Below are 18,342 nucleotides of genomic sequence, written 5' to 3' on the forward strand. Positions count from 1 at the left end.
ATTTTATAACAGAAGAAATTTTATTAATCATTTAACTGGATACGGATTTTATGGAGAACCAGGAAAAAAATTATTTTCTCCTATTTAGTGCATTTTAATATAAGCGTGGTTTTAGCAAAGATTTTTTTTATATATTTTATTTTCTAATTTTATTGTCATCGGAAGCAAGTATGTATACAAAATTTCAGCAGATTGGACTATGGGAAGAGGTTTAAAATTCGATTACAAGATTTGACGCATACAACAACACGGCAAAGTAATATAAGCGTGTTAATTAAATTAGATAATATTAGAAAATGTTGACGCTGCTACCTCTTTCTAAAATGAACGGCTTAAAACTCGAAAATATTTTTGAAGTGGAAACTTCCTTAGACGCACTGCGTACTCAATCGCTCGGCAGTGAATGAGTCTGATCCGTCACGCTCTGAGATGTAACATTATTCGGCTCCCTTGAGTTTATCCGAGCGAGCGGGAAAAAAGTGTGCCATAGAAGTTTTCACTTCGGTCACAGTATTTGTTAAATAAAGACTCCCAGATTTTCAGAAAAAAATTCTCAAGAATCACTTGAGCCTTTTGTGAGCCTCCTGATCGTATCCGATACTCCAGAAACGTGATTTTCGAACAGAATTGAGTAGTGTAAAAGATTAGCATCAGAATATTATCGTGTTACTTTGTTCGGCCGGCTGAAACGATTCGAATGGCAATAGCCAACAATTTCACAATATCATCGTAAATACCATTGGCAGATAAGAAAAAAAAAACAATGAACTGGACCAACATCGAATCGTCGAGATCAGCATTGAATACACGGTTTGAATACACCTTCTACGGTTATCCGTCGCGCAGGTAGCGGTCTTCAGGCCTCCGTCCGTTTCTTTACCGATAACTCTACATACGCATACAGTCGCATTAAATTGTAGGCGGCACGGAAGTGCTGATAAGACTGATATCGCGCGTGAGGCGTCCATACATGGCTGCGTAAAAGTATAAATGGAACATTCTTCTTCCACCGATAATACCACGAGAAAATGTCTTCTGCTCCTTTATAGTCTCGTTCGAAATCGCCCAACCACGATTTCGAGGGCGTTACGATCCTCGATTATGATTCGACTCGCCAAGAAGCACGTTTTATAAGCGAAATTATATTTCAATGAGCATCCATTATCTGCGACTTTCTTCGACTAATGTTCGATTGTGCTGTGGCTAACAATCGTGATCGATATTAAATTCTTGTTATTTTCTAATCACCGCTCACGTTTTCACTTTTGATGTGCGATAAGAAATCTACGTTACCGACATCAGCGCGTGCTTGTGTTGCCATCTAGCGACGCTCATTACATACCAACATGGCGGCGCCTTTACTTGACAAAAACTATGCAAGTTGCTGAACTTTAAACAAGCATAACTTTTGAACCAGTGAGTTAATGAGATTGAAACTTGTATTTTCTGCACTTTTTCACCAGAATCTACAAGATTACATTTGAAAAAAAGTTAAAAATTTCTTAGGACGGCTTCAGTACTGGAATTAGTAGTACTAAGAAATTCTACAAACGTTGTCGACACATGGAAACATAGTTTACCAACGTGAAGATCATGATTTTAAGAAAACTCGGTTGAAGTTTGAAGTAAATTACTGGATCAATGAATATTCATCTACAAAAAGAACTTGACCAGTTTGACGGGGAATAATCGGCAACGAAGATTGATAGCAAACGAAGCACAAATATCAGAAGAAGTTTCGCTCGATCTAGATCTGGCTCGGCCGTTTCAATGAGCGAACAAGTGCAGCCGAAACGATGTTTTGATCTTCGAATAGATCGTTCAATTAGCGAAGCGAGAGATGTAACGTGCGTTAAGCCGTGGTAGATGTCTACTTGCTCGTGTCGTAAAAGCAGAATCGATATGAAATAAAGAAGCAGCCGTGCACCGTGTACGCGTATCGTTGTAAAAGTCGTTATATAAGATCGTTCAAGCATAAAACTTTGAACCAGTCTGCAGGCGTGCGAAGGAAACGCCGCGGCGCGCCGCCGCGAATTCTAACGATGACACTTGCTCGTTTCGTAACTCCGCTGTCCGCAGATCTGAGATGTCAGATAGGCTTTCAAGACTGAAACTTTCGCTGTCCATTGGTCACGGCACGCGTAACGAGACGCGACAGAGTTAATTATTGTTTCAGTTATTGCTGAAACCGGTGCGGCGAACGTTCGGACTTGTCCGGACGTGTACTAAAAGCGCGGTACACGCGTATGATAATTCACTTAATACGTCTACAATTATGCAAAAAACCGTGGCGAATAACAAGAACCAAGTGCCGTGTAACAAACAGTTTGAGACTCGTAAAAAAGAAATGAATCGGCTGGTTATCGGGGGAATCGAATTGCGGGAACGTTGTTTAGATAAATCGTTTTGCAGGATGCATTTGTTAATAACCGGGATATTTTCGTTTGGCGGAACGAACGATGCAATTTTTCTCCGGCAAGGTTGAACCGTGCGAGACACGCAGCTAGTTAACGCAACGTTGATTGCGATACGGGGCGCAAGGCGCGCATGCAACGACGCGTTTCTCGCTTTATGTACAAGCGACATAAACTGAATGTGGCTCGGCTTCTTCCATCCACCAGCGAGACTCGCTCGTGATCTTTTATGAAAGCATAATGCAGCGGATCCACCTCGGGATACTTCACAGTCATTACGAGCGATTCCGTTCGTTTTATCTCGCTCTATGTCCCGCCACCGTTGGACCTTTCCCTCTCCGTCTTTTTCCCTTGATTATTCGCGGTTCGCACGGCGGAATCGTAAATCGCGAAACCGGCTTAACGAGCGGTGGACAACGAGTCGTGAAACGGCCAAGGCGAACCTCGGGGCACGGGCAAAACGCGCTTGCCGATCACCGATCGGCTCTACCGATTATAATTGCGCGAGACAAGGGTGAAATCCTTCGGGCACCTACTTACACTCTCCGACTCGAGATTTCAGAGATCATTCCCGATGAACGCCTCCGAGTCCTTTCACTTTTTAATCCTCGAAACGCGGACAGTAGATCGACCCGCCGAGACCGGTATCACGGTCGAACCGATTCCAAGCGAGATTTCGCTTTTCACCGGTGCGGTACTACAAAATAGTGACCGTACCGATTTGCAATTAACATTTCTTTCGATAATTACTCGGGTATCGCACTATCATAAATTCAAATTAATATTACACGAATGTTTATAGATGCTTATATGATCATCGGGATCGATCGGTCGGGGTGTGGTCGCTCGAGAAGTGAAAGTATCGTCGTGACAATAAAGACTGTACGTTATTATGTCTACCATCTTTTACGAAACCATTGTCGACAGACGCAAGTTGCGTTGAAATGGCGATATTTCTGTGGTGGCGAGGAAAAACGGCGCATGTCACAATCTCAAAAGTTGACTAATTTTTAACGAACTAATACGAACGATGAAAATAAATAAAACTTTCTCAGAAGGTGTTACGTCAATCGTTGGGGATTGTTATCGCCACTATGGGCGGGGGACATCGCTTCATGAAAATTTGTCAAGCGCACGCACTCTCTCCCGAGGACAGCTGGAGTAGCTAATTACATGCAAGATACGAAACATTTCACTGGTACCGGTCCATTAATATTGACTTCGACAGACGCGAACACGGTGGTCCACGAGGGAGGATTTCTCGAGCCGTCATTAATCACCGTATCAGTAACAGTACAACTTGAGAGACTTAGAAAGTATACCAAGTTTCTTCTACTAACGCCGCACCTACGATCGCGAATTGCGATTAAGAAAAATTTTGTTCTTGACCTTATCGCCGAGCAACTTGATGCAGAAACTATTAATCATTTTACCTGGTTTAATTGAATGCTTAGTCGTATTTCCTTCGTCTCGAACGAATGTAACATGTAGTTTGTTAAACATTCTTTTCGGTTAGAAGAATTACACCATTTCTGTATTCACATGTTTTAATTGTAAGTTGCTAATTAAGTAAGACCGCACAACCGAAGTGAACCATGACTGACCATTGAGTGACAAGTAACTGTAAATTTATTATTTTCAAACAATATCAATAATTTATGTAAGGTGTAGACTTCGGATCTTCATGCATTTACGGCGTATGAAAATGTTCAAAAAAGGCTAGAATATAAAATTTGATAGAATTTGGTACAATATTTATTTGTTTTAGATCTACAAAGCTTGTTCCCATTAAAAACAGGATTTTATTTCATTCCGCTTTCTTAAAAGTCTACAAAAATTGGAACTTACATAAACATCCGCAGTCTAGTAACGTGTCTATAAAATTGAATACAGTAAAGTCGCGATCTAGCTCCCATCGTCTGTTCCGAGCAGAGACAGAGATCGTGTAGGGAAACTATTTTGTTATGGCTGCATCGACCGCACCGAAAATCCAAAGGATGCCGAACGTAGAAAAGGACACCATGTAAACACGGCAGTTCAAGCTTCTTGGTCCCTCACGGGAATTCCCCCAGTGGAAGGGGTAGGCAAAGGGACAGTGATCGTGGAGATCCTCGGAGAGCAAGCTCGAGACTTCACTGTATGTACTATGGAACGACGTGCGCATTTTTTTTTTTTTTTTTTTTTATTTAAGCTTTAGGTCAATCTTGGCCCATAAGCTGAAAATATACAGGTACATAACTCTTATACATGACTCTTATCTATACTTACAGTACTAATAGAAGTTTATTCTTATTATCTACGCTCTCTATAATCTTCGTCTCTAACGACGTGCGCATTAAATACATCGTTGCACCATCTGTAGTGGTTTGTTCAAAGTTGTAAGACGAAATCTGAAAATCCGTACAACCTTCTGCACCGACGAAATGCCGTCAGTGGCCTTCCGTTTCTTAATCCAGCCACGACATATTCTAGAGAGCGTAAGAAAACGGCGAATTATTCGATCGATTACACGATCTACCGTAAAGTTATCTCGTCGACGGACTATTGAGCTCGCTACCTTACCAGAGCATTTTCTTCACAGTCGGTTATTCAGAACCCTAGATACAAGACGATAGTCGGAGCACCGACGAGGCTGCCAGACTACTGCCAGCACTGACGAGATACTATTAAAGACTGCCAGCCTTATGGGAGTTGGTGTCTCTCGAATATGTCGGTATTTCCTACGCCTTCTAGGATATATTCTGGCTCCATCCAGAGAAACAGAAGGCCATCGACGGCATTTTGTCGGTGAAGAAGACCATTGTGGAGATTCTCGTCGCGATGTATCGGTGAGAATGCGAATTATCACGAAACCATACCGATTATTATTAAATGTTACATTCTCCGCCATATTTCAGACGATGTTTTGGCATTATTGTGGCACTATTTCGAATTTTTAGCGATGTGGTATATCAGATCACTGTAACTTTCACGTTATCCCCGCGCCCGGTTACCCGTCACCCGTCCCCCTGAATAACACAGGGGCTGACAGTCTCTCGTCGGTGCCACAGGCGCTGGCAGTCTCGTCGGTGGTCGGAGTTATCCACGTAGGATTTTGAATTTATATAAATTAGTTCTACAAAATGTTGTCAAGCATAGAAAATAGACGCTATTCGTATTTGGTAATTTATTCTTTCTTACTTAATCTATAACTTAATAGAACGAATACATAATCTCAATCGGATACTTGCGCGAAATACAGTTACATTTGTCGAGTTCTTAAAATCTATTTTCAATAGAAATTGTACTAACATTTGTTGCTTGTATCAATCAATCTTAGAAATATTAGGGCACTGGAGTATTTAAAAGTTCGTATAAAAATTTATTAGATATGCATTTTTGGTTGTGTAAAGCAACCAGCTACAAAAATTTCTCTATTACATAAGTTTGTTTAACAGAAGTATAAAGAACTCTGAAATTTGGACGGATGTTTTCTTAGACCAATATCAGTCTTCTGCTATAAAATGAATGTCCCAGATCTTCGGGATGTGGGACTGGTTGTACATTAATGACACTTAGTATTATACGTATTGAAATAAATAATTATAAAGCAAGTCAAACATGGCAGATAATCGTGTTTTTGCTTAATTTATATTATTGTAAATAATGGTGTCTCTCTTGATCTGGCTATCGTTTATAAAATATATATAAAATAAAATCTGAGAGATAAACTCGTCTCTAACGACGTTGTATCTTACTTTGGTGCCAATTAATGTACTCTGTGACTCGAAAGTACTTAAATGTGAATACTTAGGGCCATAGAAGCTCGATATTCGGAGACTGCAGCTTCTCGAATATTTTGTACATAGAGAGAACAACCAACCAACAATATACCTATAAATTAAATTGGGAGAACATTGAAATACATCGCTATACTAGAGTCCCAGGTTTTAAGGGGGTAAACACGTTTCTCATTTCTCGATAATGCAAGGATGGGATTTTTCAGTAGTCAAAAGAGCTGGATAAAAGATCAATCTAGGCCGCAGCCCCCAAATTTCCTATTTTTACGTTTACTTCTAATTCGTATGCTATCTAGATTCTTACATGGAAATTAAAACCTGAGACAATCTGTATGTTACATGAAAGACAGTACTCACATTATATGACATCCAAAGCCAGAGACACATTGCTGCGAATGTTGCTTCAAGCTGGAAAAATGAATACCAAGGTATTAATTTCATAATTCCCAAAGTCTATTTACAATTCATTGGAGAACTTACGTAGATATAATATCCTCCTACGAGCCAAAGCCCGAAAACTAGTTGGAAGAGACATGCGATAAACCACAATATAAGCCAAGGCAGTAGCCAGCCTCGTATTCTTTCCTTTACTCCGTATATCATTATTAACGAGGCCATGATGAGAAAGATGAAATAAAGTATGAAAAACCCTCCAACGATTTGCATAGCTGAAAATGATACGTGTAAAAATTATATTATTGTGTAAATGATATGTGTCAAAATGATATTGCACTAGAACTTACATTCTCTGATATCAGCTTCGAATAAAGGATTATACAGTTGTGATGATTCTCCTCCATGTAGCTGGTAACTAACTAATGTAATCAGTATTATACATATTGCCTGAAAGAAAGAAAATTCTTGAACTTCAATGAATTGATCACAAGCTTAACATATAGAGAAAGTAAAACTGATATATTGTATAAATACATACAATTGTGTAAACAGCAATGGCTTTGCATCCTGTTTTAACACTATTAGTCCAAACAAACGGCGACCAACAGGATTCCAGAACTGCCATTTTTATTCTGCAAAAAGAAAAACGTGGATATTGTTTACAGTCACAACAAAATACGAATGATCGAACTACATAGTATACAACACCCACTTGTTATTAGTGTAATGCTTGGGCGTCGACGCGCAACAGGTCTGCCAACTGTGTGTACGGTGAACTATGGTTCTAGCAGGTTCTAGTTGTAAAAGTGAAACGGAAACTCGAAATTGTATACAAATACGCATTAGTTTGCATTTAGCTGTGTCCATTACGTTAAATTAGTGATTAATACTACGAAATTATCAAGAATTCAGTGCATCAAAATTAATTAAGACGAGCATCACAATTATGAAAGAAACTTGTCCAGAAAGGATGAATCATTGTGGATGAGTACAGTCATATATTTCATATAAATATTTCACATAACAGCAAGTGAGATCTGTGATATAGAAGTATGTAGCTTATTGTCCAAAGTAGACTGCAGGCAAATGGACCAGTTTGTTATTTGAATCCAAAAAATGTGTTAGGAATCACTGTGTAACGTACCTTTATAAAAGGACTACTTACTAATCGTTAGAGAAAACTTGTTTGAAGCCAGCTCTGCTCCACTATATCTTTGGGCCTCGGTCTCCAAGATTCAAACCTCCTAAGATATTTTACGGATAGCATGCAGGGCCATGCACGCGTCGGTATAGTTGTCAGCTGAATCCCCTCCACTTTGGAAGCAGGTCACGATGCCGCGCCGGCTGTTTCAAACAACAGATGTGCTCATCTTCCAGGATTTACTGTTTCTTAAATTATCACTTTTTTAACAATGATGTTGGACAAAGATGTCCAATATCAAGTTCTATTTTATTGATTATTTCCACACTTCTGCTGACATTACTTTCCACAAAATATAAACATTATTACATAGATTATAATTTTGCATAATGAGATGGTATACGCAATAATTTCTACATTGTTGTGAATAATCAATTTTCTGCTAAATTATCGTTTTATTTGCACATGAAATGCGTAAGAGATGATGAAAGAAATGAAAATTATTTGTGTATAATATGTCACGTTCGGTGGACCGCAGCCACAAAATATAAACAGTAAATGAAAATATGTATACATTGTATAATTGATTTCACTATTTTGTATATATTTTGGATATGTTTTTGCATATGTCGTGCATATATTTTTGCATATTTTGCATATTAATTTTGCAAAAAGATCCGCTGTCTAATTATTACACTTATTGTTTCTTAAATTATCATTTTTCTAACGACGATGGCGAAAAATTAAACACAAAGATGTCCAATATCGAGTTCAGTTTTATTGAATATTTCCACACTTCCGCTGACATTACTTTTCACAAAATATAAACATTGTTACATAGATTTTAATTTTGCATAATGAGAGATGGTATACGCAATAATTTCTACATTGTTGTGAATAATCAATTTCCTGCTAAAATTACAGGAAATTGTATAAGTTCAAGAAGCCTTTAGATTTATAATGAAACTGAGGATCTCCGTGCAAAATGAACATTTTCTGCATGCATATCATATTAATTAATGTCGCTCACTTATTTTTGTCATAAATGTATATGAAAATATATGAAAAATATGGCGGTGATAAAATGCATCTTGACGATGCAGGGCTAAAAATATTGCAGTTAAGACACGCGTATTAGCAAGAGGCAAGCATTGTCGGTGATTAACCCGTAGAAAATGTAGTTCAATGGTTTCGAATTACCTGGTTGTGGTTTCCGCGGCGAGCAGCCATTTTGGTGCCGCAAAACAAAATAAACCGCCTGAAACCAGATAAGATCTGCGACTGATAATGCATAATGCAGTCATAAAGAAAAACGAGCCCCGCTCAATGCATTCAATGTTCACTCACTTTAGAATTATACCTGTGTATAAGGATAGGGATCTTCAATCTAATTGCACGTACGCCGATACTTATAGTTCCGGGACTCATGAAACAATGAAGTTATAAGCGTGATAACTATGTCCATGGAAGAATCCTTTAACTTTCTAAACCTATACACACACACGTGTACACGCATACACAGACTTACCGTAATCTCGTCCAGGGAACACAATGAAAAAAGAAAAAATACCTTTGCAGGCAATCTAATTGAAAGCAACGCATTTGTTCTAAATGTTGGGCGAATCTTCCGATAGAAACTTACTGTTGGAATGTCAGGGTTCTACTATACAATACAATCGTGTGGAACGCGGCGCAATCTATTCGATGGTTTTAAATTCCTATAGTCATCGAACACAATAGCGCACTTTGTAATGGATGTACCATTCTCCGAGACAATAAAATTGTAGGGTATCGCCGTAATATGCTTACCGTTTTCGCCGTGGGAATGCTTCGACTGCGTAATACAGACTCGTTTGAATTTGTGCAATTATTCAGCGAAGGAAATGTATAATTATTGTAAAATTAACGATATACAGTGGTGAGCAAACATTTCTGAAATTGGACCCAACTGCTTGAGCTTTTTTGAGACGTTAGAAGATCTTTATTTTGAATTGTTATTGGCCCAATCGCGAAGGAAAAAGTAAAGGTCATGATTTTTAAATTTTTTATCTGTGCCTGTAATGCAAATTTATAAGTATATAATTAAGTTACGAATAGACTGCGGGTTCGCGTTTTTATTATTGTCGACCGGCAAGTTACTAACATTTTTATCTGTTAGTACATTATTTGTGTGCATAATGAAGCACTCAAAAGTGCACATTACAGTCACTTCTTCGTGAGAAGATATAATTAAAAAGGAGGTGTACAAATACATTCTTGGTCCTGTATCTACTCTTTCGAAAAAGAAAAATGCTGGTCTACCTTGCAGAATAAAAGAAGAAAGCACGAATTCCCTTCGTAGCGAGACGCCAATCTTAGAGCCGCAGATGCGTTTCGTAGTCTCAACCCGGCTAGTCCAAAAGCTATAAATATGTGAGTATGAATGCGTGGAACTCCTCTCAATACCTCGGACCATCAAAATCGTCTGTCCTGCTTCAGTACACTGTATCCCTCCGTCCATTTCTAAGATAGTCCGTCACCATGTTGACAGTTTTAGAGGGCGATCGTAAAGTATAGTTCACACTCGGACACTCTACGTTCAAATTTAATGATATATGATTTTCACCATCATATGGAATGCATCTACTGTCATGTAATTCTTTACGCGAAGATGAAGTATGATTGCTGTTTTTGTTCACACTAATGGCGAATGAAAAGTATATTGTGGCTTCTAAGATACCTTCAGCTCCAGCTCTACGAGATGAAGATATTCGTAAAATTTCAAGATCTCATATTTATCAAAAAGGTGCTAGAAAATTCAAACATGATTCGCATTTCTCGCTGGGTCTGCTCGTGCACCGAGCTATCACAGTTATCAGAAACACGATATAGCGGACGCTTCCTTCGCGCGGACGACTCCAAACCTAACTCCAATTCTTCCCTATTTTGAACGCAACATAAATCCAAATATATTAATCTCATAATTATACAGCGGAATTTATGCATTTATAACAAAAATCAGTGTTGAGAAAACTAGACGAATTCAGAAATACTTTTATATCATTCCCAACCTATCGAACATATTAAGAGAAAAAATAAATTTCTATGTCACTCCGGTCTGTTGGAATTCAGGTGAAAAATTTTTATCTTGCATAAAGTTCCGCTGTCATAATACAAAATCATAATACAAACAATAAATCAAACTGTAAATGATCCAGCAAAGTGTGTAAAATATGTATACCCTAACTAAAGACCGTTCAAGTTCAAACGACGGTCGCTTCCCACCAAACCAAATGGTTAAGTGAACATTCCATCGAATCGAAAAGGAACAGGGACAAATATAAATACTGCAACCCAGCAAATGGAATTACAGGTCTCCCATAATTTTCAGAATATCTAGAATTGTTACTCGATTGCGAGTGTATTGTTACTCGAGAATGATCTTACGCTCGGAAGAGGCGACGTGAAACGTAGCTGTCCGAAAAAGCCTTAGTAGCACGAAGCCCGAAGAATTCCGAGTTGTACGTACACGCGTCTGGAGTTAAGAGAAAGGCGCTATAGGGGTCCCCTCTAGTGAGATTGGGGCCCGTTCGGGTCTCTGTTGCACACACTCTCGCGACGTCGAAGGTTTCCTTCGCACCGGTTCGCGCCGTCGGGTCCGGCTCGGCTCGTGCACAGCGCCATGGTTTCTCGTGTCGAATCGGGCCAGCTTCGTGGTGCCCAGCTGGATCCGGACGCTCATTTGTCGGTTTCTTCGTCGGCGTTTCACGCGGCCCATCGCCGAACCAGCACCGGATAATCCGTTCTCGATCGGTGTGTGTCATCTCGCCGTGGAAACCAGCGGCGTGTCTCTCGGAGTGATCTGATGTAACCCCCTTCTCTCTTTCTCTCTCTCTCTGTTCCCCTCTCTCTCTTTTTCTGTTCGCCGTGAAACCGCATCGGCCGTGTGTGGATCGCCTCGATTAGACCAGAACGGTTGAGCGTCGCCGAGCGGTCCCAACGTCTGGATCCGTAGAGCGCACTTGTTGGTCGCTCCGATGCAGCCTGCATTTTCTCGCGCGCGCGTGGCCACGGTCCGATCACGCGGCTGCTAATTAAACCTGCTGGATCCTCTTCGCAGTCGAACTCGATCGTGGACAAGCCGGAATTCGGGGCCCGAATGGTGGAAATAGCGCGGGCCCGTGCGGATCATCCGTCGAGAACAGGATTTACGATCGTCGTCATGTGCAGTGAATTTCGCCGGGGTTTCGTAGCGTGCTGACACCGTACCTTGAAGCTCCCGTGACTCAGTGCTCGGTCAACCTTGTGCTAATTTTCGTCCGGACGGGATAGCTTGGATCCGAGGCGTCTCCGAAGAAGTTTCGACTATCTGTCAAAAGGTGGTTCTTCGTTTTCGTCAACGGGAGTCTCGCTGACTTTTCGGAGCAGGAAAGCTCCGGCGAGGAGAAAGCCAAGATATTCCGTAATTAATCAATTAACCGACCCGAGACGATTTTCTCGAACTGGTTTCTAGTGGTTGTTCGTTGTTTAGCGTGTTTAACGCGCTACTGTTACGGACACACAATTCCGCGTATAACCGCGAGGAGGAGATTAATGTTTCCATTGCAACCGGGGCCCGAGTAAATCAAAGCGTTGGCGCGGTGTCGTTTCTCGTGAACTGATAAAGCGATACGTGCACTCGCGGGGACGATTAAGATAAAACTACGGAGCTCTCGAAAAGAAAAATATTTATATTCCACGGTCGAACGTCGTCGGTGTTCGCTAGGCTAACAACGTTCGTCGGAGTAATTCCTTGGTCAATTAACGCTCGAAAATCGATCGATCGTTCGCTTTGCTCGACTCCGTGAAAAAGTTTTCAAGTGAAAGTGCTTTCGTTTGGTCGCCGGTGCTCCGTTGCATTCCGCGCGGTTTAATTCTAAATGCATTCGTGATTAATTAAGACCGGAGAAATGCGGTCTCTCTGGCATCGCCGAAGGATCCTGAAGACCTGGCTCTCCGCTGATACGTGACTCCTGATGCAGAAGCGGATCCGTTATTTACCAATCTAGTCACATTGACTTTCGATCGGCGGCTGCTCGTCGAAAAGCGGTCCACAAACGTTGCTCGGACAGGTTTCGCGAATTGTAATCGACACGAACAGAGTCGCGAGAAAATATATTATTACGATAATATTATCTCCGCTCCGATAACGCCGAGCGGTAAGCGAATTCTCTAATCTTGGCAAGCAAGGATATCCGATAAATCTTTCTGTCGCTATCGGGAAGAGAGCAACGTTGCGATTTTATGAGTTCTGCTTTTGATCGTTCGAAAGAAAGAGTCTCGTGAACAGAGATCGAAAAGGAACAATCAAACGCAACTGGAGCATCTAGATTTGAGGAACGTTCATTTATCGTTTAAACGTGCTGCCTCGTTGTCGAGTAATGTACGCGATTGAACGACATCGAGTCAACGAACGTTTCCGAACGACACGCGATGCGGCCAGCTCGAGAATAAGACAAATTTCTGTTTCGAAGTGCAACGTGTCAGCGTTGTGTCTTGCGGCTCGTGTTTCGCCAAGGTGTCGGTGATAATTCTCTGTGAACGAAGCGTCGTTGATCTAACAAAGTTCTTGTTATGGATATCCGCACGTCTCTTCAACGGGAATATCTTCTCGTCTGGGATTATGTGGATGGCGTCGATGGAAGCATTTTCAAACCCTCGCAGGAGTAAGTACTCGTCATTCAGCGAGGCTTTTCATCTTCATCTGCACATTGTGTTTAAGCAGTGGATGGAATTAGCAATGCTTTTAACAAAACATATTACGCGGAACGCAAACGATGTTCAATCAACGACTGACAATTTTCACAACCAAATTCACCTCATACATTCTGCCTCTCGCTCATTATTAGACTGCGGATCTTTATGCACTTATGGCGAATAAAAATTTTATACTGACGATAAGATTCCAGTTTCTTCAAATTTATCTACAAAAATTAAAAATTGCACGAACATTCGGAGTCTACTCGTTCTGATTCTTTCTCATTCTCACCCCACGTAAATTTACTTCATACATTCTGCCTCTCACTCATTATGTTTCTCTCCCATTCACATTGTTTCCAAATGGAGTAGAACTATTAGTTTCTTCAAAACTTGTTGTAAACTCACTTAACGATTGTACGACATTCGTCGTGCAGCTTAGCGACACAAATAACGATGCTTTCGATTTTTATTTTCTTTAAACATGGAAGCTCGCAAAAATTTGTCGAATAATTTTCTACAAGAAAAATGGAGCTAGCCTACACAAGTAGGTTGCAGGAGACTGTGCTCGTTTCAGACTTCCATCCCGCTCGCTGTCATTGAAAATAGTCTAGCAAGAAGCAAAAAAATGGAAAACGTACTCCACCTGCTAAGATGTGCACGGTAAACTGTACCATAATCACGATCCGTATCCATCTGGTGAACGAGTGCAGCTTCGATAACCGTATGAGAAAGTACAATGGAGCATGTTGGTCCGCTATTTATGAATATAATGTTCGATCGTCCTGTGTAGCTCGGGGAAGTGTTAGGGTAGTGTTGAACGGAAAAGATCTTGATTTTTTCACGATCGGTGAAAGTCGAAGTTCGCCGGTAATCTCGGCAATGCCGGAAGCTCAGCTCTGCTCCTCGTTGGTCGTCGGAGAAGAAAGAAATCGGCATTGTGCTCTAGGAATCCTGTTCGCTATGCTGAGAGACTCTGGAACCGTGGCCCATTACGGCTATACCGAAACGACGAACCGTAACGGGTGCCGATGGTTTTTTGATTCCCGTTTCATAGAAGCTCTTGGCCAGGGGATATAAATCGCGCGAAAATCGGGGACGAATCTTGATCCCCGCAATGATAAAAGAACGCGTGGAACGAGGGACGAGAAAGTGGCTGGCGCGCGGATCGCTTCGTTTGCAATTTTTACCGGCCATGCGACAGTCCGTTTTTATGAAGTATCTGGAATTTATTCTAACGTTTGAACCCTTTGCGCAGACGAAGATTTTATAAAATATTAAAGAATATATTGCTCGGAGAAGTAGATCATGTATCGAAATCTTGAGTACTGGGAAAAATGGAAGGTATATGCTAATATTTTATCATGTACACAATTACATTATTTGTCTGCAACTTTAGGAATTGAATAATAGAAAGAATGGCACAGTCACGATGCCGTCAATGTGACGACATTTGTCCGCAAACGGTTAATGTCATAAAATAAATTAAAACCGCAGCTTCCCGTAAGCTAATACTTGATTGACGTAGATGTCCAAGCAGTGGATTGAATTATAAATGTTAATACACGAAATATTACATGCAACGCAAACGATAATCTATCAACGACTTCATGCACACTCATTTATTTATTTCACACTACCGAATTCACTTCATACATTTTTGTGTCTCACTCATTACGTTTCTTTCTCGTTCTCGCCACACAGATCAACACATTCACCCCCTTCGTTTTTTATTAAATACTTACTTACGTCACGTTTGCAATACCAACAATAGTTCTCATAATCGATTTTCATACATTACACGCACACTCTACTCACCACCCTTGTACAACGACTAACAAATGTTCAAACAAACGTTCCTTCGTGCACACTCATTTCTTTATTTCACACACACTCATAGACTGAAAAATTTGTTAAATAAATAATAGTCAAGTTCAAGGTCGAAGTAACGTACCAGTACATCGCAGTTTCTATAATATAAGTCGTCGATCATTCTCGTATTCGTATTCTTCAGTACCCAATTACGGTACGACGTCATTGCTCGAGGAATTCGGCATGGCTGGTGGTAATCAGTTTCGCCAGCTGTATTAAGACAAGTGTCGAACTATTCAAATAAATATTCACTTTTCGACGTCGCTACCGTTCCACGGAATGTGATTATTAGTGTTAAGTTTCTCTCATTCTTGGTCCGCAAGCGTTCATTAATAGTTGAAAATATTGCAGCGTCGGCTCAGACAAATCTTCCTTGTTTATGGATAAGGGAAAGTTCCTTATAGTAATGAAAATTGTAATATAAATCTGTTGGCGTAGTGAATTATTTGGTGGTAATCATTAGCGTGGTATCATGCGTAGTCGTGCGTGAAGAATCAATTTATCGAAGACCCGTGTCACTGGCTTGATCATTTCTTTTTAGGAGTAATCCCCAATGATCTAGGAATTGCGCGTACGCGGATAGCCTCGCGGAGTTATTAGTTATTTATTCGACAATAATTCTGATTTTCCTCCTATAGCTATTTTTAGGAACGAATAAAAAGGCCATAATATAGTACCTTCGGTAATAACTTCAGATTTTATTGAGTTCAGTTTAATGGCTGGGTTTATCCAAGATACCGAGCCACGATTTCTATTATTGATCGTTTATTCGTTTCTGGTTTGTTACTCGGAGTTTCTAGAAGGAATTATAATTGCATGTCATTATTATTTTGTTAACGACAATTTCATTGTTCAACCATACACTTTTTCGTAGCGACTTGCCACGCTCAAATGACCAGGTTTATAATATTCTATAATTATTAACCTTTTGCACTCGGAGATATTTTCACTCGAAAATTAAACATTTATTCGACCTAGAATATCTCCATTCCCTATGATTTTCCAAATTTTATGGATATGAAATTGGTATAATACCTCATACAATACCTAAATGTTTAGTAAATGATTAGATACCCACAGATTTAATAATATAAACGATATTTTGTATAGTGGTACAGCAATGTTTAGTGGCGCCTCTCTTTCAGAGTTACCACTCGAGTGCTAAGTGTTAAAATAGGAAGACGCTTCCGAAAATCATTTCATACTTTCCATACACTTTTTCGTAGCGACTGGCCATCAAACAAACCACGTTCAAATGACTGGGTTTATAATTATCCCATAATTATTAAAATAAGAGGACACTTTTGTGGAAAATGATTGAATAAATTTCATCAAGATTCTGCGAGGTATTCGAATTCCCGAGACGATAAACATTAAAGAAGGCATTCGTCCCGTTCCTCGAAGCCGAGAAGAGGGATGTTCCTGGTCCGAGTCTCATCCACTGGCTTTCCAAAAGACACGACGTATAAATACCACCTCGTTTCGGGTCCTCTCTCCCCGCACTCTCGCTCTCCCTCTCTCTCGACTCTCTGGTAGCACGGAGTCTATTTAGATAATCTTCCGCTTAGCGGGAGCGGCACTCGGCGCGGCAAGGGAGCCTCTTCTTCGCGAAGGCTTTCACCAAGGTGGCATCATATTCCTGATCCGCGAACCGACCGCGTTTCCTCGGTCCACGGCTGGCTACCCTGTGCCAGTACACGATCTAATTTTTTGGCGATCGCCACGCCCGTGTCGCACAAACTCGAACCTCGCGATTTTCATCACTCGTAACTTGCCGTGACGTAGACGTGACCTTGAGCCGGAGAAACCTCTCGAGGACATCCGTCGGTATCGGTGCTCGTGAAACATCCACGATGGACACCGGGAACCAGACATCATCGTCTTTCCACGTTGGATACTCGTCCACGTGAACATGCGTCTCGATTAACCGGTAAGCGACACTGTTTTCACTCGTGCTCTCGGCGATGATGTGTGTTTGTTAATGAGTCTTGTGCAATCGAAGGGTCTTGATGCATGGCCGCGAGAATTCGTCTTACAAGAAACATCGGATCTAGCGGAATAATCTTGATATAATGACACGGTTGCGGTAAATATAGAAACACATGATGAAAGAGCAACAGAGGATGCGCGTGTCTGTCTTCTTGGCAAGTGAAATTGAAACTTCGTAGTGTTTGTTGTTGCTTCTGTTTGTCTCCTTAATATATGTTGCGGTTGGAGGGAATGTGTTTACTCGTTTACTTTATTCTAGCGGTTCTTATGATTCATTCAATATTCTTGCACATTTCATGTCCAACATGCTTTCCTGGACTTAGGCATTGACATGTTGAAAAGCACATTTCCAAACTGGGGACTTATCATGTGCCTTCGATAAAGACATTCCTGTTCATCATTCCTGTTTATCATGTGCCTTCGAACATATTCTGTTCGAGGATATTTTTCTCTACTTCGTAGCAGCTGGTTATTCAACCAAAACAATTTCCAACATATTCACCTGGATTTAGGCGTTGGAATGTTGAAAAGCACATTTCCAAACTGGGAACTTATCATGTGCCTTCGATAAAGACATTTCTGTTGGACGATATTTTTCTCTACTTCGTAGTAGCTTGTTATTCGACGAAACCAATTTGAAAAATTGATTTGGGTTGAGAAAAGCGTGTTGCAGTAAGAGGAGGATCTTCTCTCGGAGGCAAGCCTTTAGCATTTACATTGAATGCGCGTTAGATCTACAGTATCAACACGGAACGGATTGTTCAAAGAGCAACGATAACGATCGACGGATAAAGTTGAGGCACGCGAGCCTTTTATCTCGGCTGTGTTCATTGTTTATCATTGACTGCAATTGCCTGGGCTACGTGTGTAGCCGTACCATCAGGCAGATGTTCACGACAATTAAAAGTGATTGACGCGAATCTGCCCGATTCGAGAAGCGTCGCGACAAATTAGGGCAGTATACAGCGTGCCGAGGGCGAACGACGTCCATGCTCGTGTTAAAAGGTTACAGCGTGCCCTCTATCTTTAGACACGT

At 40.8% G+C, this 18,342-nt stretch overlaps 3 protein-coding genes across 9 annotated transcripts in view; 1 reads left to right on the forward strand and 2 right to left on the reverse strand.

The window, feature by feature from the left end:
- Positions 1 to 4,694: 4,694 nt before the first annotated feature.
- Positions 4,695 to 7,607, reverse strand: Pasi1 (septate junction component pasiflora 1). 2 transcript variants are annotated; one of them, XM_076424593.1, is made up of 6 exons: positions 7,302 to 7,607; positions 7,128 to 7,221; positions 6,937 to 7,036; positions 6,674 to 6,861; positions 6,551 to 6,601; positions 4,695 to 5,496 (listed from the first exon to the last, which is right to left on the reverse strand). In XM_076424593.1, the coding sequence occupies exons 1-6, from the start codon at positions 7,454 to 7,456 to the stop codon at positions 5,404 to 5,406; spliced, it is 681 nt and encodes a 226-aa protein (XP_076280708.1). In that variant the 5' UTR covers positions 7,457 to 7,607; the 3' UTR covers positions 4,695 to 5,403. The 2 variants fall into 2 exon arrangements, with proteins under 2 accessions (XP_076280708.1, XP_076280709.1); XM_076424594.1 differs by lacking the exon at positions 4,695 to 5,496 and adding an exon at positions 5,566 to 6,287 and having other exon boundaries at positions 7,302 to 7,452.
- LOC143209221 (uncharacterized) lies at positions 7,302 to 11,523 on the reverse strand. Of its 2 annotated transcripts, none has more exons than XM_076424595.1 (4): positions 10,032 to 11,523; positions 8,931 to 8,988; positions 7,755 to 7,933; positions 7,302 to 7,383 (listed from the first exon to the last, which is right to left on the reverse strand). In XM_076424595.1, exons 1-3 carry the CDS (start codon positions 10,228 to 10,230, stop codon positions 7,834 to 7,836), a joined length of 357 nt encoding a protein of 118 aa, XP_076280710.1. In that variant the 5' UTR covers positions 10,231 to 11,523; the 3' UTR covers positions 7,302 to 7,383; positions 7,755 to 7,833. The 2 variants fall into 2 exon arrangements, with proteins under 2 accessions (XP_076280710.1, XP_076280711.1); XM_076424596.1 differs by having other exon boundaries at positions 7,302 to 7,407.
- The window catches only part of LOC143209217 (rho guanine nucleotide exchange factor 17), a 63,796-nt gene continuing 56,757 nt past the window's right edge, over positions 11,304 to 18,342 (forward strand). For 3 of the 5 annotated variants that reach the window (XM_076424586.1, XM_076424588.1, XM_076424589.1), the window contains exon 1: positions 11,304 to 13,414. The gene's annotated coding sequence lies outside the window, so the exon portion shown is untranslated. Of the gene's footprint in view, positions 13,415 to 14,279; positions 17,248 to 18,342 lie in introns of those variants that run through there. The other 2 variants (XM_076424590.1, XM_076424587.1) reach the window with 2 other exon arrangements.

This window comes from Lasioglossum baleicum, chromosome 5 (genome assembly GCF_051020765.1).
Source record: "Lasioglossum baleicum chromosome 5, iyLasBale1, whole genome shotgun sequence".
Taxonomy (NCBI): Eukaryota; Metazoa; Arthropoda; class Insecta; order Hymenoptera; family Halictidae; genus Lasioglossum; species Lasioglossum baleicum.